The 24,449-nt window shown below is 40.2% G+C and overlaps 4 protein-coding genes across 5 annotated transcripts in view; all 4 read left to right on the forward strand.

Annotated features, from left to right (window-relative positions):
- Positions 1–1,183: 1,183 nt before the first annotated feature.
- gpat4 (glycerol-3-phosphate acyltransferase 4) lies at positions 1,184–8,665 on the forward strand. The gene is made up of 12 exons (XM_062435164.1): positions 1,184–1,351; positions 3,605–3,674; positions 3,783–4,080; positions 4,186–4,260; positions 5,057–5,146; positions 5,351–5,444; positions 5,604–5,719; positions 6,529–6,584; positions 6,678–6,763; positions 6,848–6,976; positions 7,086–7,165; positions 7,960–8,665. The coding sequence occupies exons 1-12, from the start codon at positions 1,184–1,186 to the stop codon at positions 8,663–8,665; spliced, it is 1,968 nt and encodes a 655-aa protein (XP_062291148.1).
- Positions 8,666–10,596: 1,931 nt separating this feature from the next.
- rab11fip1b (RAB11 family interacting protein 1 (class I) b) lies at positions 10,597–20,618 on the forward strand. Of its 2 annotated transcripts, none has more exons than XM_062434008.1 (4): positions 10,597–11,105; positions 17,725–18,152; positions 18,244–20,297; positions 20,407–20,618. In XM_062434008.1, the coding sequence occupies exons 1-4, from the start codon at positions 10,771–10,773 to the stop codon at positions 20,485–20,487; spliced, it is 2,898 nt and encodes a 965-aa protein (XP_062289992.1). In that variant the 5' UTR covers positions 10,597–10,770; the 3' UTR covers positions 20,488–20,618. The 2 variants fall into 2 exon arrangements, with proteins under 2 accessions (XP_062289992.1, XP_062289993.1); XM_062434009.1 differs by lacking the exon at positions 20,407–20,618 and having other exon boundaries at positions 10,608–11,105; positions 18,244–19,148; positions 19,627–19,910.
- On the forward strand, positions 20,487–23,879 carry LOC133995693 (BUD13 homolog). Its single transcript, XM_062435165.1, has 4 exons — positions 20,487–20,644; positions 21,451–22,293; positions 22,620–22,725; positions 22,905–23,879. The coding sequence occupies exons 1-4, from the start codon at positions 20,487–20,489 to the stop codon at positions 23,109–23,111; spliced, it is 1,314 nt and encodes a 437-aa protein (XP_062291149.1). The 3' UTR covers positions 23,112–23,879.
- LOC133994824 (bone morphogenetic protein 1-like) overlaps positions 23,140–24,449 on the forward strand; it is a 106,798-nt gene continuing 105,488 nt past the window's right edge. The window contains exon 1 of the mRNA XM_062434006.1: positions 23,140–23,162. The gene's annotated coding sequence lies outside the window, so the exon portion shown is untranslated. The remainder of the gene's footprint in view (positions 23,163–24,449) is intronic.

The following is a 24,449-nucleotide window of genomic DNA, read 5'->3' on the forward strand; positions in this document are numbered from 1 at the left end:
TCTATCTATCTATCTATCTATCTATCTATCTATCTATCTATCTATCTATCTATCTATCTATCTAGTCTGCTGTAAATCCACGTAAATATCCCGTACATAAACTAACCAGTCATGATTAGTTACACACATTATTTTAATGGTGACAGGAAGGGATAATTACTCCATAATTAACATTATTGAACATTTTTGTCCCTTACCAGCTCAAATATAGGCTAGTTTTAAAATAGTTTTTACTTGCATTGCACCTTTAATTCATGGACAATACAAGTAGGCTACGGACAGTTGAATGCCTTAAGATCTCCTCCTGACATGTTTTAAGATGTAGATATATAAAATACTGTATTCAATAATGTAATGTAATCAATGATATTGTAAGTCTTTATTTTTGTGTTTATTATGGTTACTTCCACTCATTCATTACAATTATATTATATTATATTATATTATATTATATTATATTATATTATATTATATTATATTATATTATATTATATTATATTATATTGTAAACATGCTCACAATATTTCATATTATTAACCACACATACAATATGCAGCTAACTTATAAACTGTATTGTGTGAAGCTGAGGATAGCTCACAAATTAATTCTTCATGATTTTCTCAATGCATTCACCAGCTTAGCGTGATACCTTTTCAACAGCAAAGCAATGGCTTCCAGTTTAAAACTATGAGCTGCAGCTATTGGTTCGTTGTTGTAAAGTTAGAATAAGTATTTTGTATGCTGTCAAAAAAAGTCATTTTAAACACCTGTTTAATCACATATGGGGAAGAGTTTCAGGGTAACTACCTCTCAGATCAGCCCAGGATACTAAAAGTTATCATCAACCCTCATGTCACCCAACCAATAATAACATTTAGAAAATGTGCAGAAATGTGAGTTGCTCAAAAGGTTTTTTAAATTTTAAGTCAATCACAATGTAGGACAGGTTTCCTGATATGAAAGGTAACTCCTGGGATTTTGAATTTTGTACCTTTTATGACTGATCTTGATATTTTGTGCTTTCTTTGTCAGACACAGACAATGAGTCCCCTTGATGTACATTTCAGCGACGGCTTCAGACACTGACGCTTCAAACGAACCAGAAGACTTGACCTAAATCTGAAGGGTTTCAGCGCTGAGTGTGTGCTGTCACGCTGCTCCCTGTGTCTCTTCTGCTGCTAGCATGGCTTGGTTTATGTTCCCGGTTGACAACCTGCTGTGCAGGTGTCTTGGCATCTTCATCACTGTGTGGCTGACGCTTGTGTTTATCTTCATAATTGTGCCAGCTGTAGTTGGCGTCTCTTTTGGGATCCGCAGACTCTACATGATGACACTTCTCTGGATCTTTGAGGTGAGCTATGTAATCCACAATATTATCTGAAGGGGAACAAAAGAAAAGTGTTTTAAATGAGGACGTTATTGTACCAAGAGTTGAACTCAAAAGTTGTTTTGATTATTTATTCTATAACATTTTGGAACAAATAACTTACTGCAAAATTGCTAATAAAATTGCTTGTTAAATATAGAATAAATGTTGACATCATGATGGTGTTAAAATGTTCACTTATGATTAGCTGCCTGCCAGATGGAGAGCAGAGCAACATTACTACTGGGACCCCACAGTGCATCACATCAGTGGTAGCAACAGATGCCTCCCCGGACACAGTAGAGGCCCTATAGTCCTGTGATTGAGTATTACCTCCCAAAACATGCTGTTTTTTTGGCATAGACACCTTTATTTTAGCAGTAGACATGGGAGAGAGAGAGAGGGGGGGGTGTGACATGCAGCAAAGGACCTCACGCCAGGATTCGAACCAGGGTCGGCTGCGTACGTGGCATGCGCTCTAACCACTCGACCACCTGCGCTCCCCAAAACATGCTGCTTTGATTGAACTAGGCTCCTTAGTGTCTATAAGATTGCTCACAGGCAGGTCAAGACAGACCCTCCCTTCATGCAATAACTCCTATCTTCTTGGAGTAGATGCCATCAATGGACTCATGTTCTGTACATGTTCCCACTATTCTTTCTGCATGCATAGTGTATAGACAGAAGAGGTTGACCACACATGCCCTGGTTTTCAGAAATGTCATCCTTGCTGAATTGGACCTCAGGGAACTCCCAGCTCAGAGGGACTGTTAGAAGCACAGGACATATTGCTGTATCTCTTTCCTCAGAGACACAGGCTTTGGGACAGCCCCCCTTGGGAGGAACAAGCTCTTAGCGATGGGACTACCATCTGAGGCGATATAGACACTCCTGGGAGCTCATGCTCAGTCCATCTACTGGCATTGGTAGTTGGAGTTTTTAGATTCAAAACTCTAAAGAAAATACCTCAAAACTCCCCTCTACACTCCGGATAATGGTGGTCATGATTAAAGTTGGACTAATATAGAGATGTGGAGATTATTTCAGGGTGTTTGCAAAATGGTTTCCAAATTTTAAGAGTTCTAGGACAATTGTATGCAGCTGTTGTAAGCCAGTTGTCCCACCCTGCTTTTTGGAGTTTGTTTTCAAGGATCTAGAAAAAGCCCTGTTTGAGCTGCTGTAGCTGGTCAATTTTCTGGTCAAGAGGACTATATTTATCTTCGCTTCTGTTAAGAGGTTGGGAGGAGCTGCAGGATATCTTGATGAATCATAAATCTGCATTTTGAAGGTTCCTGTGTACCTGTGTGAATGCTAAGGTTGGCCTTGCTGTCAAATTTGATATATCTTCCGAAGATCCTTTTTTGTTTTTCTCTTAGCCAATATGGTGCTGCTGCTCCACTGCCTTCAGGTGTGGTTAAATTGTATCTGTAATAATGCAGCATCACGGCCATCTTCTACTGATATACAGTGTGTTGCACTGCTACTTGGTGTGTCCCATCCACATAGTTATATCATCTTAATTTAGCTGTGGGTACCTCCTGTAGGGATTTAGGTGGGAACAGAACGCCACCATCCACTGGGGACTGGTTCAATGACCTCTGCCAGAAACAGACTCAGCATTTTGCAGAGCTGGCAAGCCCATGGCAGTGTCTATCATCTTGGTTTCATGCAGTAGTTTGAGGAGTGCTTGCTGGTCTAGGAACATGTGTGTATTATTTATAGTTGTAAACCGATTGATTCCATGAATTGATCTGAAACACAAATTGGTGTTTTCTGTGGAGAACATATCAGTTGATGGTTCTCAAAATGATCTTTTTCCAGGTCATGGTGGCACAGAGGCCTTATTTATCACTGTTGTGACCTAAAGTTGTGATTTATGCTTGAGAAAGTGTTCACAGCTGAAACTGAACAATAATAGAGTTTTTTCTGTGATTTCTGTTCATTGTTTTCTCAGATGCAAGCTCTGGAAAATGTGTTCTTCCAACCTTCTCTGCCACAGAGTTAATTTCATCACATTGATCATATCACAGTGTGTTCTGGCCATATTCTCTTTGAATCTCTAACCATTGATACATTTTGATGGACTGTAGTCCTATTTACTGCTTATCCAACTCAATAGCTGCTGGTCAGTTGTAGTATATCAATTTAAGGCTTGAGTGATTACTCTTACAAAGGAAATGTAATACTAAATTGTTCTGCTTAATCCATTGTAATGTTTTTTTTATTATCCCAAATTAGTGGGCAACCTTACGAATGGAGATGGGAGCAAAGGAAAAAAATCAACATCTCTATAAACCAAATAGCAGTGGTAAATGATTACTGTACAATTTAACTTTTAATATTTCTCAGTCATGAACATTTACATGTTGATCAGTTTTTACCATTTATCTTTTTTCCTCTTTGCTCTCCCCTGTAGGTATCATAGCCAAAGAACCTGCATCATCTTTGCAGCAGGAGATCCAGGAGCTTCGGGGCTCTGCCAGCTGTCTGCGGTCTGAGCCGGAGTTCGAAATGGCTGACATCTTTTATTTCTACCGAAGGGGCGTGGAGAGCATCATGGATGATGAGGTGACCAAGCGCTTTTCGGCCCAGGAGCTGGAGAGCTGGAACTTGTTGACTCGAAGCAACTACAACTTCCGTCATATAAGTCTGAGAGTCACTGTCCTGTGGGGTTTGGGAATCCTCATCCGGTATGGCGTCCTGCTGCCCCTGAGGTCAGAGCTGTGTTCAGCATCTACATTAAGATTCATCTCATCATACAAAAGCTATAAAAGGGTGAACTACTGGTTCAGTCTTACTATGTGTTCTGTTTTTTGCAGGGTTACTCTCGCAGTCACTGGCATTAGTCTGCTCCTAGTGCTGAGTACTTTGGTGTGCTTTTTACCAAATAGAGAGTAAGTTTCCCCCAATTCCCAAAACAGTTCAAGCATGTATGTGAAATAAAGTCCATAATAAGGGTTAAAGGAGGACTTTATTTTAACTATATGTAGAGTGCATCACTCATATATTAGACAATCAGGTTTACATTTTTTCTGGACAATGTTCTGCTGCTTTAACCCTCCTGTTGTCCTCGAGTCAAGGAAGGAAGGGAGGAAGAAGGAAGGAAGGGAGGGAGGTAGAAAAGGAGGAAAGGAAAGAAGGGAGGGAGGAAGGTAGGAAAGGAGGAAAGGAAAGAAGGAAGGGAGGAAGGACAGAGGAAACAAGGAAAGAAGGAAGGTAGGAGGGAGGGAGGGAGGAAGGAAAAGAGGAAGGGACGAAGGAAGGAAAGAAGGAAGGGAAGAAGGAAGGACAGAGGAAAGAAGGAAGGAGGGGGGGAGGGAGAAAGGAAAAGAGGAAGGGAAGAAGGAAGGAAAGAAGGAAGGGAGGAAGGTAGGGGGGAGGAAAGAACGAAGGGAAGAAAGAAAGAGAGAAGGAGGGAGGAAGGACAGACGGAAGGAAGGAAGAAAGGAAGGAAGGAAGGAAGGAAGGAAGGAAGGAAGGAAAGAAAGAAAGAAAGAAAGAAAGAAAGAAAGAAAGAAAGAAAGAAAGAAAGAAAGAAAGAAGGAACAGTTAAAACAGACAGGGTCAATTTGACCCGGGAGGACGACACAAAGGTTAAAAAACGAAGTGGTTGTTTGATTGACCTAAGAGTGTGTGTCAGCCCTTAGGGGACTGGAGTAATGTTTGTGGCATCGTGCTGTTTGTCCTCAGGTTAAGGTCCTACCTGAGTGAGAAGATTCATCTGATGTGTTACCGCATCTGTGTCAGATCTCTCACAGCAATCATCACCTATCATAACAGGTACATAATATCTAATATTCATCAACATCCAACATGCAAACATCAGCATCCTAAGAGACGGGAGAAATCAGTTTTCATTTAAGTGATACATTATAATTATCACAATTATATGTAATATTCACAAGTTTACAGCTTTTTTGTAAATGTCTGATAGCCTGATAGCAAGTTGTGTGTCTGTCTGAAACAAACAGTGTTTAATTGCAGAGAGAACAAACCAAAGAATGGCGGTATCTGTGTGGCCAATCATACAACGCCCATTGACGTCATCATCTTGGCAAATGATGGCTACTACTCTATGGTACAACATTTTATCTGTATATGTTTCTGTGAGTGTGTGTGTTCCATTTTCACAAGAATGAATGATCAGGAAAAATGAATTTGCTGTCATTTTTTGTATTGCAGTCTGCAAAGATGCTTTTTTTAATCCTTATTCACTTCAGTTGAATTTGTGTCTCAGGTCGGCCAGGTGCACGGAGGGTTGATGGGAGTGGTCCAAAGAGCCATGGGTAAATCCTCTGCGCACATCTGGTTTGAAAGATCAGAAGTCAAAGACAGACACCTAGTGGCCAAGAGGTAACACTGCATCATAGTCTCTATTCTATTATGGTCAGTACCACTGCTAAGCAACCAATAACCCATGGAGCATATTCATGTGCTGATGGTAACCAGTGAGCTTTACAGAGGACACTAAAGTACAGTAAAGGGATTATTTCAATGTATCTTATCATATGTATCAAATAGGTCCTGCCTTTCCCTCCTGTTTGTTTCCTGCTGTGATTCCAGGAAAAAATATAGAAGTTAATTTTGATTGACATATTTTGTTGTTACACATTTTATACATATCATGACATATCACGTGTACCATACAATACATATATAGTGTACAGTATTTTTTGCATAGAAACAACCTAATGTGTTTGCATGGTGGCAAAGGCCTCTCAATAAATAATACACCAGTCACAGAAGAACAAAAGCAAGCAAAACGTGCTTAAAAATGCTCTCTATCTTTCTGCGTTTTTGACAGATTATTTTTTTTCTCTTTTTAAAAATACTTAAATGTCACAACAATATCAAATGTGCAAATAATCAATTTGTGGTCCACTAGGATAAATAATATAGCTACCATCAAACAATGAACTTGACAGAGAGCATGTGTCTAATATAAAAACGTGCAAATGGGTTTAAATGGGTTTTTATAAGGGGTAGTACAGTCTATACCAAATTTCATGTAATTTATGAGCACAGTAGTGATATTGCAACATAAAATGTATAGTATGAGTGTAGAGTGTATAATGATTCAGATCCGATTGTTGAAATAATAGAAGCAGCTTTAATTTGCACAGCAATGGGAATTAACTCTTTAAAATCTCTTCTGTTTTCAGACTTGGCGATCATGTTGCTGACAAAACCAAACAGCCTATCCTTATATTCCCTGAGGGTGTGTATGATGACATAATACTTTAAAACACATGAATGTTAAAGGTTGTTGTTTAGTGTTGCTACTGTAAGAGGTTCACTGTGTCATCTACAGGAACTTGCATCAACAACACATCAGTGATGATGTTCAAAAAAGGCAGCTTTGAAATTGACTGTACCGTCTATCCAGTTGCCATTAAGGTTCGAACTTTAGACTTTTTCCTCGTTTTTTTTGCTCATGTTACTCTTACCTGTGTTTAATATGATCTTATTTCCATGTTTCAGTATGATCCTCGCTTTGGGGATGCTTTCTGGAACAGCAGTAAGTTTGGTATGGTCAACTATCTGCTGAGGATGATGAGCAGCTGGGCCATCGTCTGCAGCGTTTGGTATCTGCCACCTATGAACAGAAAGGTGAAACCCTACAAAATATTTAGTGTATTGTCAGACTTAGAAATCTGGTTATATTGGAGAACATTTCCCCTATTTCTTTAAAATATTATTTTTTATTGTCCTCTTACAGGAAGGGGAGGATGCAGTGCGGTTTGCCAACAGAGTGAAAGCAGCCATTGCTGCTCAAGGAGGATTGGTGGATCTCATTTGGTAAGTCATAGTCGTATAATTAATTAAAATAATATACATGAATAAAATGGTGTGCATCTATGGTTGTTAGACAGGTTGCCACTGGCATAAACTGTACGTGCAGACTTAGAAACTATAATGTTATTCACTTCAACTCTGACAGAAATTGTGCAGTATTACACATATTATAAAGCTAATTCACAGGGGTAATCCTGGTTATTTCCTTCAGCTTTTGTTGAGGAGATTTAAATCAGGAGAGACAAGTAAATAGAAAGATATTTATTGTAAATATGTAATGAACAAAATCTTAGTAATGACAAAGTCTTTGGCGCTTGAACTCCATGAGCAATCATCTCTGAACGGCTGCATATATATGTAGATCCCCCATGAAGTCCAGACACTGGTGATGGTGATTGCTAATGAGACTGAAGAGAAGATGGCAGATGGGAATAGACTGCAGATCCTGTAGAGAATGGCGGAGATGGGGAGGTGGTGGGGCGCAGGAACAGCTGTATGACAGGACTGAAGCAAAGGGAGAGAGGCACATTTAAACTGACCGCTACAGGATGATAGGCTAAAGGCTGAAGTGTGGCGATTTGCTATTGGTTGCTGAGATTGGCAGGTGACTGGCAACAATTGAGATAACGCCCTAGACATAGAAATCTAGGTAATAGATGAGCATGCTTGAAGGTGGCAGAAGTTACCAGTTATGCCTGTATGTTTTAGAGTCTTCTGACTGAACTTTCGCTAAGCTTCATAACTAATGGCACCATGTTGAGTTGGTGTGTGATACTCTTTTCCTTTCTTACCTTCAGGGATGGAGGGCTGAAACGAGCAAAGGTGAAAGACGCTTTCAAAGAAGAGCAGCAAAAGCTTTACAGCAAAGTTCTTGTAGGTGACCAGGACCAGGAGGACCAAGAGAACCAGGAGGACCAGGAGGACCAAAAGAACCAGGAGGACCAAGAGAACAAAGAGAACCAGGAGGACCAGGAGGACCAAGAGAACCAGGAGGACCAGGAGGACCATGAGAACCAGGAGGACCAAGAGAACCAGGAGGACAAAGAGAACCAGGAGGACCAAGAGAACCAGGAGGACAAAGAGAACCAGGAGGACCAAGAGAACCAGGAGGACCAGGAGGACCAGGAGGACCAGGAGGACAAAGAGAACCAGGAGGACCAAGAGAACCAGGAGGACAAAGAGAACCAGGAGGATACAGAGAACCAAGAGGACCGAGAGAACCAGGAGGACCAAGAGAACCAGGAGGACAAAGAGAACCAGGAGGACCAAGAGAACCAGGAGGATACAGAGAACCAGGAGGACCAAGAGAACCAGGAGGACCAGGAGGACCAAGAAAACCAGGAGGACAAAAAGAACCAGGAGGACAAAGAGAACCAGAAGGACCATGAAAACCAGGAGGACAAAGAGAACCAGGAGGACCAGGAGGACCAAGAGAACCAGGAGGACCAAGAGAACCAAGAGAACCAGGAGGACCAGGAGGACAAAGTGACGACAACATTTTAGAAGATGAAAATCCAGACCAGGACAAAAGTTGCCAAGATTCAAGCAAAGGGAAATGAGGACACAGTGAATGTTTGACAATTTATAAGCAAAAACGTATATATCTTAAATAGTGGCATTTATTAGTGTCTCTGTGAAGTTCCATACACCATGTTTTACCAGGCAGCCAAATAATATTTTCTGTTATGTTTTATTAATATTTGTGTTTAACTATCATTGTATGTTGTGTGAAATTATGAAAATATTTACATAAAACCAAAAGGTCAAACAGAGCAGTAAGAGACATACAAACAGGTCCATTATCTTTTTATTATGTTTATTGTTCATGGACCAAAAGCTTAAACTGCCCCAGTTTGATGAATGGGTCAATGACGTATAAGGATTTTCAACAACTCAATTGTAGAATAATAAAAACAAGCATATCTAATGCAGTAGTTCAAACATTCAGAATGTTGTTTACCTGAAAATTCATATTATAAATGTGAAATTAAGTGATTTTAGTGGGTTTATCAAGATTAATTGGCACTGGCCTGAAAAAAAGTCATGTGGTGCGACCATGATTCATCTTGAAATATCTTTATATAAATAAAAGATCATCGTTTACAAAAATGTAAAAAAAAAAAAATGCAAATACTTTGTTTCCAAACACTTTATATTCCTAAAAACTTGTAAAAAAAAAAAGATGTGAAGCGTGTTAAGTAAATTAATTTATTTCAAGATGAATCATGGTCGCACCACATGACTTTTTTTAAGGCCAGTGCCAAAAAACCCACTAAAATCACTTAATTTCAAATGTATAATATGAATCTTCAGGTACACAACATTCTGAATGTTTGAACTACTGCATTAGATATGCTTGTTTTTATTATTCTACAATTGAGTTGTTGAAAATCCTTATACGTCATTGACCCGAATATCTGATTAAAATATTCTCATTTGAAAATGCCTGTTGACCAAAATGACTCTTTACAATTGAGATGCTAACCCTTACTATTTTAAGTGCCTCGTACTACAGACGTTACATCACAGTCAGACACTTTGGCATTGCTGAAACTACAGTAAGTGCATCAATTTACTAATTGGCTCAAGGCACTATATGTGTCTTCACCTTTAAATGCTGAATGGCACCAGGAAGCAGAGAAAGTGAGATCAAACACTTTCCGCCCTGACACACAATTTAAACCTTCATTTTTTGTGATATAAACTACATTACCTTTCTCAAACAGTTGGAGTCAGTGTTTAAACATAAACTGCCCTGCGTATGTTGTGTGATTTAGGCAGCACTCTAAAATGCATTCAGTCCCCATATCCACCTATTCCTCTTGAGGCTTATAGAAGGATTGTTAGGGCCTATCCCAGCAGGGATTCATGTACACAGTAGCGAATCAACTCTGGAAAGGTCGCCAGTCTATTAATGCACAAACACAGACAACCAGACAAACACATTCATGGTATTTTAGAGCCTTCAGTCCACCTGAGCTGCAGGTGGGATCAAATCCGTACAGACACTGGCACTGCTGCCTGGTTAAGATTCAGACTGGAGCTGCATGTGAAACGGAATCCAAACCTATATGAACCCTCACAGGTCTGTCATGTCTCCAAGTGATCCTCACTTTACTGTATGAAGCTATTTACATTTATTTTAGAGGTAAGAGTGGGTCGAATATCAGGACTGTTTTCTTTTAAATTTGAATAAAAAGATGCTCAAAAACAACCAAGAAATTAGGAATATGAAAAAGGATCCAACTCAATCAATCAATCTGTTTTATTGAGTTGACGTGTATGATGCTGACGTACTTTGACAGGTGTCAACAGGCACCAGGTGTGGTCGATTTGCAGTAAGTGATTGTTAGTGTTGTGAATGAGCCAGACAGCGTGTCAGGTTCGTTGTCATGTAACCTGTTAATCTGGGACAGCGCATTGTCTTCTTAACCCGGGTCTCGGTGTAACCACGCCCAATCAGCTGTTTCCTCAAGTCCAGCTGAAGCTCACGGGGAAACTTTTTTTCTCGCTCCTGTCCGGTTTCAGTGAGCCGATGATAGACGCCGCCGCCGTCCCGTGTTTGTTTATCATTTCTTTACGGTGTTAATCCAGCAACAAGTGTCAGCATGTCCTTGGCGGATCAGCAGTGGTGTCCCACAAGCGTCCAGGTAACGGTACTCCAAGCCAGAGGCCTCAGGATAAAGGGGAAAAGCGGCACTAACGATGCGTACGCGGTCATGCAAGTGGCCAAGGAAAAGTACCAGACCTCGGTGGTGGAGAAGAGCGTGGCTCCGGTGTGGAAGGAGGAGGCCACCTTCGACCTGCCACCCGGCGGAGGGGAGCGCAGCACCCTGCACGTCCACGTCCTGCACCGAGCTCTGGTGGGTCCAGACAAGCTGCTGGGACAGGCTGTCATAAACCTGCTTCAGCTCAGTGAGGACAAAACCCGCAACAAGACCGAGTAAGTGCACACAGATATAGACCAAAGGTGTGCAGATTCTTGAGTATGTACTAAACCTCTTCAAAGGGAACATCAGGGAAGTAATTAGAGCTGCAACGATTAATATATCAATCGATTAGTTGATCTACAGAAAGTAATTGGCAACCATAATGCAAACAAATGCCTCATAATTAGCTGGTTTCACCTTTTTAAAATGTGACTATTGATGTTTTTATTTTTCATTCATGTGAATATCTTTATATGGTGTCATTTGATTGGCCCTGGGCAACAGTTTGTGTTGGGCTCTTGTTGTGGTCATTTTAATTTACTTTATTATGGATTATGAAATTGGTAAATGCCTTACTTTGGTGATTCAAGTTCCTTAACAAATGTGCAATTAGTCAAATTAACTATAAACCATATGACAAGCAAAGTATCTGAGTCCAACCTTGTTGATCAGACAAAACAGGACCTCTGAAAATGTCACTTCTGACTCTGGGAAAATTAGAACTGGCATTTTCACTCTTTTTATTCCATTTTGTCAACAATTAATTGATTAACTGAGAAAATCTCAGTTTAGTTGATTATCAACATTAGTTAGTTGCAGCCCTAGTTTAAATGGCTAAAAGAAAATAAATATAACAATCAGACAAGGTCCCCATGTTGGCTTTTTTCCTGAGTCTTGCTCTGCACGTGACCCTCTGAACTCTCAGAGGAAATGCTGATCTTAAAGGCAAAATAAATATTTAACTGTAAAGGAATTAATACAGTATTGGCTCTGCTGTAAAGGCAACCAATTTGGATAACTGATCACTTTATCTCGGCTCCTCTACATCAAACACTACATAACAAAAAACCTACAAGAGTGTGACTAAGAGTAACTGAGGGGCTTTGATTTCCATCTGCACCACAGGGAAACAACTTCTGGTTCTGGTTCTGTCAGCGGCTTTGTGGCCTTGCAAGATATAACTCCATAATTCCCATTAAATCCCTAATAACTACAAAGTGAAAGCAGTTGATTGAAATTTCCATATGAAAATATTTTCCTTTTTAAACTGGAATTTTGGAATTGATTTTCCCCTGGTGATATTTGCACTTTTTTTTTTCCTTCACACACACACACACACACACACACACACACACACACACACACACACACACACACACTCACACACTCACACACACACACACACACACACACACACACACACACACACACACACACACACACATATCTACTTAAGTCACTTTTGGAGAAATATCTTCACACCCATCTCTCCTGAGTAGTTGGTAATAATGGCAGTGATCAGGTTTTACAGGCCTTGCTGGTACTGCTGTACATGATTATACTTGCTCCATTAATTAGAAAATATGCAATTTCTCTTGGTCAAATAAAAGATTTAATATTCAAAGTCAAGTTAGACTTTTTAACATTTAAAATGCAAGACTCCTCAGTCCTGTGACAGTTAGACTTGTGTCTTAGTAAGAATGGAAAATGTTTTGTTGTACTAAGCTGTTTCTGAGCATCTTAAGTCTCCTGCCGTGTGACCGGTATTATACAAACGCAGACTGCATACCAGCCTGTTTGTCCACACACACACACACACACACACACACACACACACACACACACACACACACACACACACACACACACACACACACACACACACACACTGTTCCTTTCTGTCCCACCTTCTCAAGGGTTGTTAGAGTCTGTTTGTAGTTGCTTGCCATGAAATATAATCCATATTAATATTAGATTTGATGTGGTTCATCACTGCTAATGTTAAACAGTATAGATTTGCTGCCTGTTCATATTGTGGAAAAACCTTGTTATAAAACAAAGCAAGCAGTCAACACAAAAAAGATAATGTCCTACTCACTCTTGTGATCTGAAAAAACAAAAAACTGACATACCAGCATGATAAGATGACATTCAACTGGATGCATGTTGAATGTTGGATCATGCATGGTTTAGGGTTTTGTCGTGTGTGTGTGTGTGTGTGTGTGTGTGTCTGTGCACACAAAATCAGATACAGCATGTTTCCCTTGAACAAAGCTGCAGCGATTGGGATACATGCTTGGAGTTTTATGAGGATTTCTGAAAAGACTTTCTTTTTTTTTTGTTTGGGATAAAATCAGCAAACATGCTTTAGCCGGTGTTGAGTAAATACTGTGCTTGTTTTCTGTTGACCTGCCTGTAGTTCTCTGTGAGCTTGGTTAATGCACCTTGCCTCTGAGGTTTCAAATCCGGCTCTAGCCTCGCATTCCTGTCTGTTTTATCAATGTAAAACAAACAGTGATGGTAACAGCGACAGTCGGAGCAAGGTCAGTTTTTCTAAGCAAGACCACTGCGGCTGCACTGACTTTGATAGATAAACAGTGTTACACTATCCACAAGCTGCCAGTACAAGAGCTCTACTGTTTACAGTGGTTTTGAACATGTATTGCTTGCAAACTAAGGCACTATTATTATTATTATTTTCTCTCAGTCCTGGATTATAGTAGATATTTTTAAGACGTCTGAATTAGTACTTCTGTTTGATGTGCTTGATAAATATTTAGAAGACTGAACATCACTGTTCATTATGTGGTTTTAAAGGACCAGAGTGTAGTATTTAGAGGCATCTACGTAGCAGTGATGTTGCAGATTACCCCTGAATAGCTTTCCCCTTCAAGCCTGCAGGAGATCTATTTAGAAGAGAATTTGAGCTGCAAAATCATAAATATATTGCAGTCACGTAAATAAGTGTGAATTAATGTTCACTTCTTTTATGCTTTTTTTCACAGCAAACATGTTAACTTGTAATTGTACTGTCGAAACAGCTCAGGTGTTACTGATCTCATTAACGATGGCTCAGTTATATTCAAGGTTCACAGGAAAATGTGACAGTGAAGCAGCATGCATCTGAGATTGAAGCAGCTAAATGGATTTCAGCCGTCATTACCTGTATAATTTACACCCGTGCTTTTCCTATTTGAACATGTCATGATGTCTTCTTGTCACACTATCGGCGGGTATTATAGGATGCAGATGATGAGACCAATTGCGTTTTTTCCTATTTCGAAAATCTCCTGATCTCAATCTGCTTTGAACCACTGATAGTGAAAAAAAAAACAGAAACTAGAAGTAAAAGTTTTCATATCAGATCTCAGAATATCATCACCTATAGAAGCAGTGTAGTGTACTTGCAGTGAGGAAAGTCTCTAATCAGCATACTGTGAGAATTTGAGATAGCTTCACTTGAAGTTGTCTTTTTTCCTCGATGAACTGTGCGTTAAATATAGCATAAGGTGCAACCAGTGATATGTGACACCCATGAGGAAAGGAATTCCTATTCAGTTTCACTCTTTTTTCCTATTTGCAGGCCTTCATTTTGGCTTCTGTGACTCATGACTGTGGACTGATACAATAAGGCTCTGGACCGTTTTGGTCCTTGGACATTATCACAGTTGAGTTGTTTTACTCACTCAGCTCTTCGCCTACTCCCACAGCTGTGCTCTGTGATAAGAAAGGCTTCAGCCATTCAAGGCATTGTCTTATCAGTAGTTCAGGCTTCACAGGGAAGGATGTGAGTGTGTGTGTGTGTGTGTGCAGAAGGCAAAATACATTTATAAAATGTTGAGTCATGCATCTTCCCTGGTTCTGTCTGAACAGCAGATCAGCACACTTCCTACTCTGAGCAGGGGGGTGAGTTTAAGGGTATCATCATCATCATCATCATCATCATCATCATCTAGGCATTGTTAGGAGAAAGCTGCTTTTAATTCCTCCTCCTGCACACTGCTTACTACCCCAACCAGATGACGCCCAAACACTTTTGCAACTTCCCTTCTGTTTTAAACTGAAATAGTAACTTCTCTTTTTTACTTCATTGTAGTAAAGTGGTTGTCAACTATCATCATGCCCTACTATACTATATATTAATTATGTTATGCTATACTAATACCAATACCATACTATAAAATACAATACTATACTAACCTTAATCCTAAAATTATACTTATTCCCAAAGTACATTACTAAAATTTGAGGGGTTGACAGAGGAAAACAGGAGGGGGGGGGAAAGAGCTCTTCCTCTAATCTTTGATTCTCTTACATTAACAGATCATTGTATCTCTTCAGGACCCCAAAAAGTATTCAAATACAAGGATAACGGACAAAAAAACTATACAGCTCCATTACTAATCTTTAAGTGTTTGACAACCACATTTGAGGGATCATTGCAAAAATGTGTGTTTTTGTATATTTAAGATTATAGGTCGAATTTCAGTATTTTCAATAACTAACTTTACCTGTTTACAACATTAATGTAGAAAACATACATTTATGAACTGTTAAGACACATGTCCTCGTGACTCTATTGAAATGCACAATGTCAATGATTTATTGCCCAGCTCTTTTGTGCTACAACATGCGGTATGCCATTAAATATACTTGTCTGTGATTTATTTGTATTATACTGAGAAGAGAGAAATAATTGTACAGCTGTCCTGTTTTTGACAATGAAACTCATTAAAAGGATGCACCACAACTCCACAGAGGAATCAGATTACATGTTCTTTTCCATAACTGTTTACCACATATAAATATGTCACTATACATGAGAGGAAAAACATAACAGCTACATAACACTGTCATCATGTGCATGCTAAATAAATGCATTATCTAGCTCGCACTGTGTTGTTCAAGGACATTCATTAGGCAGAGCATTAAGAAGTCTCACAGTTGAGTACGAACTATGTCACAGACTGAAATGTGCAAATCACATCCTATTACTCATCAACAGAAGGAGGCTTGGGAGCTGTGACAGCAATCTCACCCATTCTGCAAAAACCAGGAAAGGGCGTTTCCCTCTTTTAATTAGTTTGTGCTACTCATCTGAAGGGATTCCTAAGAGAGGAGGAGAAATATCAACAACATAACTGACTCGGTTGCACTGGGAGGAAGACACTATATTCATTTGGGTCTATATTATATATCAGTGGCATCTCAGGGGGGGGGAGTGTTATGCAAGCTGAGGGAAAAATACTAAGAAAATCACACTGTTGTCTGTAATATGTTAATTTCGTAGGTTACTTTCCTGTTTTGCGTTGCAAGTACAGACAGTTTAAGATGAGTATCTGCAGCCACAACACAGAAATACACACACACACACACACACAGCCCCTTACTCATTTCCCCAGGAATCCAGATTTCAGTCGGGAGTTGTTTGTTCAGTGGTGAGCTGACCTCAGACTTCTGCCTCATAAGCATTTTTTTATGCTGACTGTTCGTTTTTCGTGGTTCTATTAAATTGTTCTGCTTATTCAGAGACCCTTCTGTTAGTGTTGGGTCATGACACAGGTGCAGAAGCAGTGCAAAGCTGGCACCGCGTGGTCTCAGGGGACATCTTACTGTGTCTGTTTTCTAGCTTTTTCACATTTTATTCAGAGAATTAAAGTTACTTTTGTATGTTGATTGTTTTTGGTTGTAACCAGTGTTTATGTTGAGCTCCTTGACTGTCATCCTGCTATTGTCCATCCAAGGACTTGTGACCCTTCTACAATGTTTGTTAGCATTCATTCTTTTTTTTCTTTAGTACAGACAGTACATTTAAAGAGTGATGATGAGGTTAATAACAGACTGGTTCAAGTTTTATGAGGAGCAGAAAATAATTTTGCATGAAAAACTCCCTCCTTTAGGGGGTCAACCCAGGCTGTTGTATTACATAAGTTTTTATTAGGATTTGATCATTTGAGAGATCAGTCTCTTTAAAAAAAAAAAAAAAAAAGAAAAGAAAAAGGGATTATTCATAAAATGTAGGATAACAACAGCACAGCCTGAGAGCAGCCAAATAATGACACATGAATTATAATAGTACAAGCTTTCATACATTCTCCATGTTAGATGTTGCCACAAACTTCTTTTTTTTTTTTTAACTTTCCTTCACGGTCAGTTTGTTGCTTGTGCTTAGATCATCAGACTTTCCAAAAACATTTAAATTGCTACTGAGTTACTTTCCATTTGCTGCAGGATTGATCAGAGTTTCCATGAAGATGCTGACTAAGACTAAACATCAACACACTGTACATGAGCCTCTGTACAAGCTAAAATTACATTATGTTGAATAATAGTTTTGAAGGTATAATAATGCTCTTATAATATAACTACTGCTGTTGCAAATGTGTGAAGGGTTAGACACAGTTGATTTTCATGAATGGCACTTAGTAGGACTGGACAACTATTAATTCATTCTTTTTTATAAAATATGCTTGTCCAAATGAATAATTCGAGTTTAAGTAAGTTTTGTCTGACATAATACATAAGTCAACCACAGTTCACTGCATTGAACCTCCAAATAAATTATGATTTTGCATGCACTTGTCATACTGTAACATTTGCATATCTGATAATGTTCTTAACATTGTGATATTGATTTCAATTATATAACACAACCCCAGCCTAGATACTGATCATATCTTAAAGTGTAAATTATACTGTTGACAACACTGAGATAAGAAGTTAATGACATCCTTGTTATTCTCTAAAAAGCTACTTTGGAAATTATATTTACACAGTTAATAACACATCTAGGGATTATGTACCCATTAACATGTAAAAACATCATTCATAATTATGTGTCTCTTTTAACAGATGGTTTAAGCTGCTGGACAAGACCGGCAAGTCGGACAAAGACAGAGGAGAGGTGCTTGTGGACATCCAGTTCATGAGAAACAACATGACAGCCAGCATGTTCGACCTCTCTGCTGCCGGCAAATCCCGATCTCGCCTGGGCAAGTTCAAGGACAAAGTTCGTGGCAAGAAAAAGGAATCGGATGCTGCGTCTTCCACGGTGCCGTCTTTTACCCAGGTTCTGACAGACAGCGAGGACGAAGCGAACGGGGAAGCCGAGGTAGCTGCAGGCAAGGACGAGAAAAAGAAGAAACTTAAGATGAAGTCTTTGTTTTCTACCAAGTCTAACCTGCAGAAGAACATGTCGCAATCCATGTCTGTTCTGCCTGGAAAGAATTCCTCGCTGAGCGGCAGCCAGTCCTCTGGTCTGAATGTGGACTCCTCTGAAGGTCAGCAGCGACACTTCTTAATTTGCTCTATCACCATGATTCCTATTGTTCTTGTCCCCTCTGTTATTAAATGTGTGTTTACTCTCTCTAGGTAAAAAGAAGTTCAAGTTCATGATACATAAACGCTCGGGCAGCTCAGACAGCAAAGATACCTCTGCTGGTCAACAGAAACATGGTTCAGGGGAGCAAAGCAACTTGTGCATCAACGGCAGTCACGTATACCGTGAAGAGTCGCAGCCTCGGACCACTCGCATCGGCTCAAACTTCAGTCTGGCCAGTTCAGGTCACGGGTCCATGGAAGATGTCCCTGAAAACTCTCCCCCCTCTGTTGATTCGCTCAGGGCTGTGAGGCAATATTCACCCTGGACAGAGGAGGAAGAGGAGGAGGAAGCTGAAGTAGAAAATAAGAAAAAGGATATGGAAGAAATGAGGATAAAAGAAGAGAAAGAGGAGATGGTTAGGAGACAAGAGCTGGAGAGGTTAGCTGAGGAGAGGAGGAGGAAGGAGGAAGAAGAAAGAAAGCAGATTGAAAAAGAGAAACTTAGGAGGGAGGAGGTGAGAGCTAAAGAAGAGGAGAGGGTTAAGAGAGAGGAAGAAGAGCGTGAGAGATTAGCAGAAGAAAAGAGAAGACTTGAGGAGCAAGAAAGGAGACGGATTGAAGAAGAGAAAATTTGCAGGGAGGAAGAGGAAAAGGCTCAGGAAGAGAGGAGGAGAAAAGAAAAGGAGGAGGAGGAGAGGGTGAGAAGACAAGAGGAAGATCTTGAAAGATTAGCAGAAGAGAAGAGGAGACAGGAGGAAGAGGAAAGAAAAAGGATTGAGGAAGAGATGGCTAGAAAGGAGGAAGAGGAGAGGGTTAGGATGGAGGAGGAAAGGGCTCAGGAAGAGAGGAGGAGGAGGAAAGAAAAGGAGGAAGAAGAGGAGAGAATGAGGAGACAAGAGGAAGAGGAAAGAAAAAGGATTGAGGAAGAGAAAGCTAGAAAGGAGGAAGAGGAGAGGGTTAGGATGGAGGAAGAAAGGGCTCAGGAAGAAAGGAGGAGGAAAGAAAAGGAGGAAGAAGAGGAGAGAATGAGGAGACAAGAGGAAGAGCGTGAAAGATTAGCAGAAGAGAAGAGGAGACAGGAGGAAGATGAAAAAAAAAGGATTGAGGAAGAGAAAGCTAGAAAGGAGGAGAGGATTAGGATGGAAGAACAAAGGGCTCAGGAAGAGAGGAGGAGAGAAGAGGAGGAGAGGGTTAGGAGAGAGGAAGAAAAGCGTGAGAGGTTAGCAGCAGAAAAGATGAGGCTTGAGGAGCAAGAAAAGAGACGAGTTGAAGAAGAAAAAATACACAGGGAGGAAGAAGAGAAGATTAGGATGGAGGAAGAAAGGGCTCAGGAAGAGAGGAGGAGAAAAGAAAAGGAGGAGGAAGAGGAGAGAATGACGAGACAAGAAGAGCTCGAAAGATTAGCAAAGGAGAAGGGGAGACAGGAGGAAGAAGAAAGAAAACAGATTGAAGAAGAAAAAGCTAGAAAGGAGGAAGAGGAGAGGATTAGGACGGAAGAAGAAAGGGCTCAGGAAGAGAGGAGGAGGAAAGAAAAGGAGGAGAGGGCTGAAGAAGAGAGGGTTAAGAGAGAGGAAGAAGAGCGAGAGAGATTAGCAGCAGAAAAGAGGAGACTTGAGCAAGAAAGGAGACGGATTGAAGAAGAAAAAATTTGCAGGGAGGAAGAGGAGAGGATTAGGATGGAAGAGGAACTGGCTCAGGAAGAGAGGAGGAGGAAAGAAAAGGAGGAGGAAGAGGAGAGGATTAGGATGGAGGAGGAACTGGCTCAGGAAGAGAGGAGGAGGAAAGAAAAGGAGGAGGAAGAGGAGAGGGTGAGGAGACAAGAGGAAGAGGAAAGAAAAAGGATTGAGGAAGAGAAGGCTAGAAAGGAGGAAGAGGAACAGATTAGGAGGGAGGAGGAAAAGGCTCAGGAGGAGAGAAGGACGAAAGAAAAGGAGGAGAGGGTGAGGAGACAAGAGGAAGAGCGGGAAAGATTAGCAGCAGAAAAGGGGAGACAGGAAGAAGAGAGAAAAAGGATTGAAGAAGAGAAAGCTAGAAAGGAGGAAGAGGAGATGATAAGGAGGGAAAGGGCTCAGGAAGAAAAAAGGAGACAAGAGGAAGAGGGGAGGGTGAGGAGACAAGAGGAAGAGCGTGAGAAAAAGAGAAGACAAGAGGAGGAAGAAAGGATTCGAAAAGAGGAGAGGGTGAGGAAGGAAAAGGAAGAAATTGAGAGATTAGCAAAGGAGAAGAGACGAGAGGAACAAGAAAAGAGGAGGATTGAGGAAGAGGAGAGGATTAGGAGGGAGGAAGAGGGGTTAATGGGAAATCAAAGAAAAGATGGACACAGAGCTATAGAGAGTCAAAGTCCTGCAGAAGTTACTTCTACTAATCCATTTGAAGAAAACCTTTCAAATAATCCCTTTGATGAGAGTCCCGACTCACCTGCGGAAAACAACAGCAGCACTACCCAGCAAAGGTGAGTCCTTACATGGAACATTTCATCCCAAAACTGAATAAATAACCACATTGTTTCAGAACAATAACAATCAAACTGTGGGGACTGGTGTAGTTTGAACAGTGTAGCAGGGTTAAACTAGATGCATTTTAGCTTCATAGTGCTTGAGGGAACTGGATCAGGAACAGAAAAGGAGGTAGTGAAACTAAATTTGAATGCAAGATGAAACGATATGAAGTCATGCTCATTTACATGTACAGAAATCGTTATCTGCGTGTTCGATTGTTACTTTATCTTCTATTTTACAGTCAGTGATGCCTCAGCAACAGGACTTCTCCATTTAAATGTAATCTAAAGCCGACGCCGTCATGAAAGTTGCATAGCTCTGAGTTTGTACTTGTGTGTTAGTCAGCATGAGTGTGCAACACGTGTGTGTGTGTGTGTGTGTGTGTGTGTGTTGAAAAGGTTATGTTTCTTCGGTCAATTGAGATTGGGAGCTTGCCTCATACCAGGTGTCGTGTTAACAGGGGGTGAAACAGTGGAGGTGGAGGTTCGAAGAGATCTTAGGAAAATATCTGTTGTCAGTTTATGTCGAGTAATGTTTTGGGTGCAGTCATTTAATTAATACCTCCAGAGTTCTCCCCATTTGTTCTCTAATTTTGTGACACGGGGCATTTTACATGTTTTAGAGAATGATTCAAAGCCAGTGAAGCTCCTCTTATATGTGAAGTTTTCTTGCATCATTTAGAAACATGTTGGCTTCCCCCAGGAGACCTTTTTTTTGGTTAAACACTTTTAATGTCATAAACTCTGATTCTCATTTCCAGATATCAATTTAAAAGCTCGGCCATTTCCACTGATGAAAAAGCTGTCATTAAGACTCAGCGGGACAAGCGACAAGCTCCTCTGCCTCCAGGAAGAAATCAAACCAAGAGACAGAGTAATAAGGAGCCAGATGCATCTACACATCTGGCACAAATTAACAAGTTGAGCAAAGAAAAAAATGTCAAAACTGCCAGTATTCTCCCTCAGCGCTCGTTGCAGGTGAACGCTCCTCTGAGTAGGCCTTCTACAGACACAAAGAACAACCAGAGCTTGACGCTTAATAGTGCCACCAAAGGAACTACAACAACAACAACAACAGCCAAACACACTAAACGACCTGCACCGACTAGACCTCGCTCTGTGGAAGAGAAGCCATTCTCTGAACCAAAAACATCTAATGGACGTGTCTCGGAGGCAAAACAAGTCCCTGTTGTTTATGGTTTAAATCCATTTGACGACGATGAAGATGAAGACGAAAATGAGCTCACAGCCCAAGATGATAAAACGGCTTCTGGTAACACCAGTTCAGTAGTCTGGCCTGCAGCTGTGTCACAAGCTAAAGACGACATCTCGCAGATAAAAAAATCGTCAAAGATAGCCCACGCACCTTTGCCTCCTGCAAAGACAGCCACCACATCGAACACTGACGGAGGCCATGTTAGAGATAAAACACATGTGACTGTACCCGATAAGAATGCAACACAAACATTTGATCCAGAGCCCGAAGCCATACACTCCAGAACAGTCGAGGAGAGTCCGCCACAAGAGTCCCAGCCTGTGACAGTGCTGCGTGCTGGAGTGGAAGCAAGTGGGAAGAAGGAAGGCCCTCATGCATCATCGCGCAGGTGAGACTGAGTTCAGTTTCTCAATAGAGAGACAGGAACACTGTACTCATCCATCACTTCATATGTTATACATCACACGCCACTAGCTCCCAATATCTTGCTGCATATCTTCTTTCACAAAAAGTCTTCTTTGATTTATCCTCACTTGTTTTTCTTTGCTTGGATTATTAATTATGTGGTTTTGAATAAATAAGCTTGCAGTTTTAATACAATGTGCCACATTAAGTTTGACTAGCGACTGCGAACAAGGTTGGCTTTGCATTTCACAAACAGCCTTAATAACATTATTATTTCTTTATTTTTTTTCTGTAATTTTGCAATTGCAGGCTTCTACCTGTAAAACCCCTTAACTCATTGGAACAGCAGTCTGTCTCAGGGGAAAAGGATCACAAATCCAAAGGAATCCCTTTTGAAGTTGAGGAGAACACAAAGGTATATTTTTCCCACTGTACATTTTGTGGCGGTTTAAAAATCAACCATCACACACATCAAAATAAATTGACTAAAGTGACATTTCTGTGTTTTGTTCAGTATGAATGGTATCATCCTCTGAATCTTCCATTAGGAGTTTTGTGTTTTGATATGCTCAGTTTGTTAATGTGCACTCACAGGTCAGCAGCTCTGGGGTGAAGGGGCCGTTCTCCCAGCTGACTCAGGAGGAGCTCATCTCTCTAGTGCTGAAACAGGAGAAACAGCTGCTGCAGAGGGACAGTAAGATATCAGAGCTGGAGCACTACATTGACAACTTGATTGTGCGCGTCATAGAGGAGAAACCAAGTATCCTCATGTCCCTGAACGCTCTGAAGAAAATGGCGTAGGTGGGTTCACGGCTGAGACCTTATTCCTGCCGGTGTAACTTTATTCCTGCTGTACCCTAATCAGTTCCAGTACTAATAATGTGACTTCATTCATGACAGTTAATGTGGATTACAAGGTAACTGGAATAACAACAAAAAAATAAAGATTTGCAAAGTTTGAACATGCAAGAGGTCAATTTAAACTTAATGGCATATAATGTCAAAGATTAAAATATGTATTCTAAAATAAATCTTGCACTGGGGAGTTCTGTCAGCTTGCAATCAAAGATGTCTGAGTATGAATATCTTTGGTTTTTTTGTCACTTTGCTACTTTGAAACAACCTTTTGGTTGTGTATCTATAATTGTTTTCATGTTGAGCATAAAACTGTCATGCAGGAATAACTTTGATAAATGTCTGATGTTGCTAACATGACAGACTTAATTATGCATTTAATAGAAAAACAAATATTCTGTTAGCATCATGTCCACTGGTGATATCTCCAGTAGACTTGAGCCTTATTTTACTGTCAAACATATGCACTAGTTCTGTCTCTTGCTCTTGTACTGAATGTCAAACGTTTACATGATTGTACTAACCCCCAAAATGGCACTTTACGCAGCTTACACTATCAATGTGATATGCACACTGAATTGCTGTACTATACTGAGGTCACTGCTTTATGGTATTACATTATGCAAAATAAATGAACAAATGAATTAAAAACTAATTCTTCATTTTCCAAGGTTAAAAATTGTTTTTCTCAACTTCGTCTTGCTGTTTTTTTTATCGATGTAATAATAAAAGCATATTTTACAATTTCTTGATAAGTCTTGTTTTCTGAGTTAATACAAGGAATGGTGTAATTATTTTTCACTAAAAGTCTATTCTAGTCCCCCCCCCCCCCCCCCCCTGTCAAAACTAACTGCAAATGTCCCTGTTTTAAAATGTTTTAGGGTTCCTGATATCAACCGAATTCATTGTCAATAGATAGCCTACAGTCTTAAATGATTAAGAAGTTAATCTCTCCCAATAAAATCTCCATGTATGCACGCAATCTACTTTAAGAGAGACAGAGTGACCTCTTTCTCTCTCACACACACGAGAGAGAGAGAGAGAGGTCACAGAGTTAAAAAGTTCAATCAAATATCTTATTGGCCTTTAAAACAATCACAATAATCAAGATGAGAGCAGCTCACATCTCACAACTGTTTTAAACCTGCTGATTTATGACGAACACATAATGGGCAGATCACTTCTGCTAGGCTTGTTTCTATAGTAACTTGTGTCGTCTCTCCTTGAAGACCACCCTGTATTCATGTTTGTTCCTTTCAGACACACATCGAACGATGGCTGTGT

This window comes from Scomber scombrus, chromosome 15 (genome assembly GCF_963691925.1).
Source record: "Scomber scombrus chromosome 15, fScoSco1.1, whole genome shotgun sequence".
Taxonomy (NCBI): Eukaryota; Metazoa; Chordata; class Actinopteri; order Scombriformes; family Scombridae; genus Scomber; species Scomber scombrus.

Coding starts and splice junctions, on each gene's coding strand:
- LOC133995693 (XM_062435165.1), top strand. CDS start 20,487: ATGGGAAATCAAAGAAAAGATGGACACAGAGCTATAGAGAGTCAAAGT. Junction 20,645..21,450: donor AGCAGCACTACCCAGCAAAG/GTGAGTCCTTAC, acceptor TCTCATTTCCAG/ATATCAATTTAAAAGCTCGG. Junction 22,294..22,619: donor CCTCATGCATCATCGCGCAG/GTGAGACTGAGT, acceptor TTGCAATTGCAG/GCTTCTACCTGTAAAACCCC.
- rab11fip1b (XM_062434008.1), top strand. CDS start 10,771: ATGTCCTTGGCGGATCAGCAGTGGTGTCCCACAAGCGTCCAGGTAACG. Junction 11,106..17,724: donor AAAACCCGCAACAAGACCGA/GTAAGTGCACAC, acceptor CTCTTTTAACAG/ATGGTTTAAGCTGCTGGACA. Junction 18,153..18,243: donor GAATGTGGACTCCTCTGAAG/GTCAGCAGCGAC, acceptor TACTCTCTCTAG/GTAAAAAGAAGTTCAAGTTC.
- gpat4 (XM_062435164.1), top strand. CDS start 1,184: ATGGCTTGGTTTATGTTCCCGGTTGACAACCTGCTGTGCAGGTGTCTT. Junction 4,081..4,185: donor GGCGTCCTGCTGCCCCTGAG/GTCAGAGCTGTG, acceptor TGTTTTTTGCAG/GGTTACTCTCGCAGTCACTG. Junction 6,977..7,085: donor TGCCACCTATGAACAGAAAG/GTGAAACCCTAC, acceptor GTCCTCTTACAG/GAAGGGGAGGATGCAGTGCG.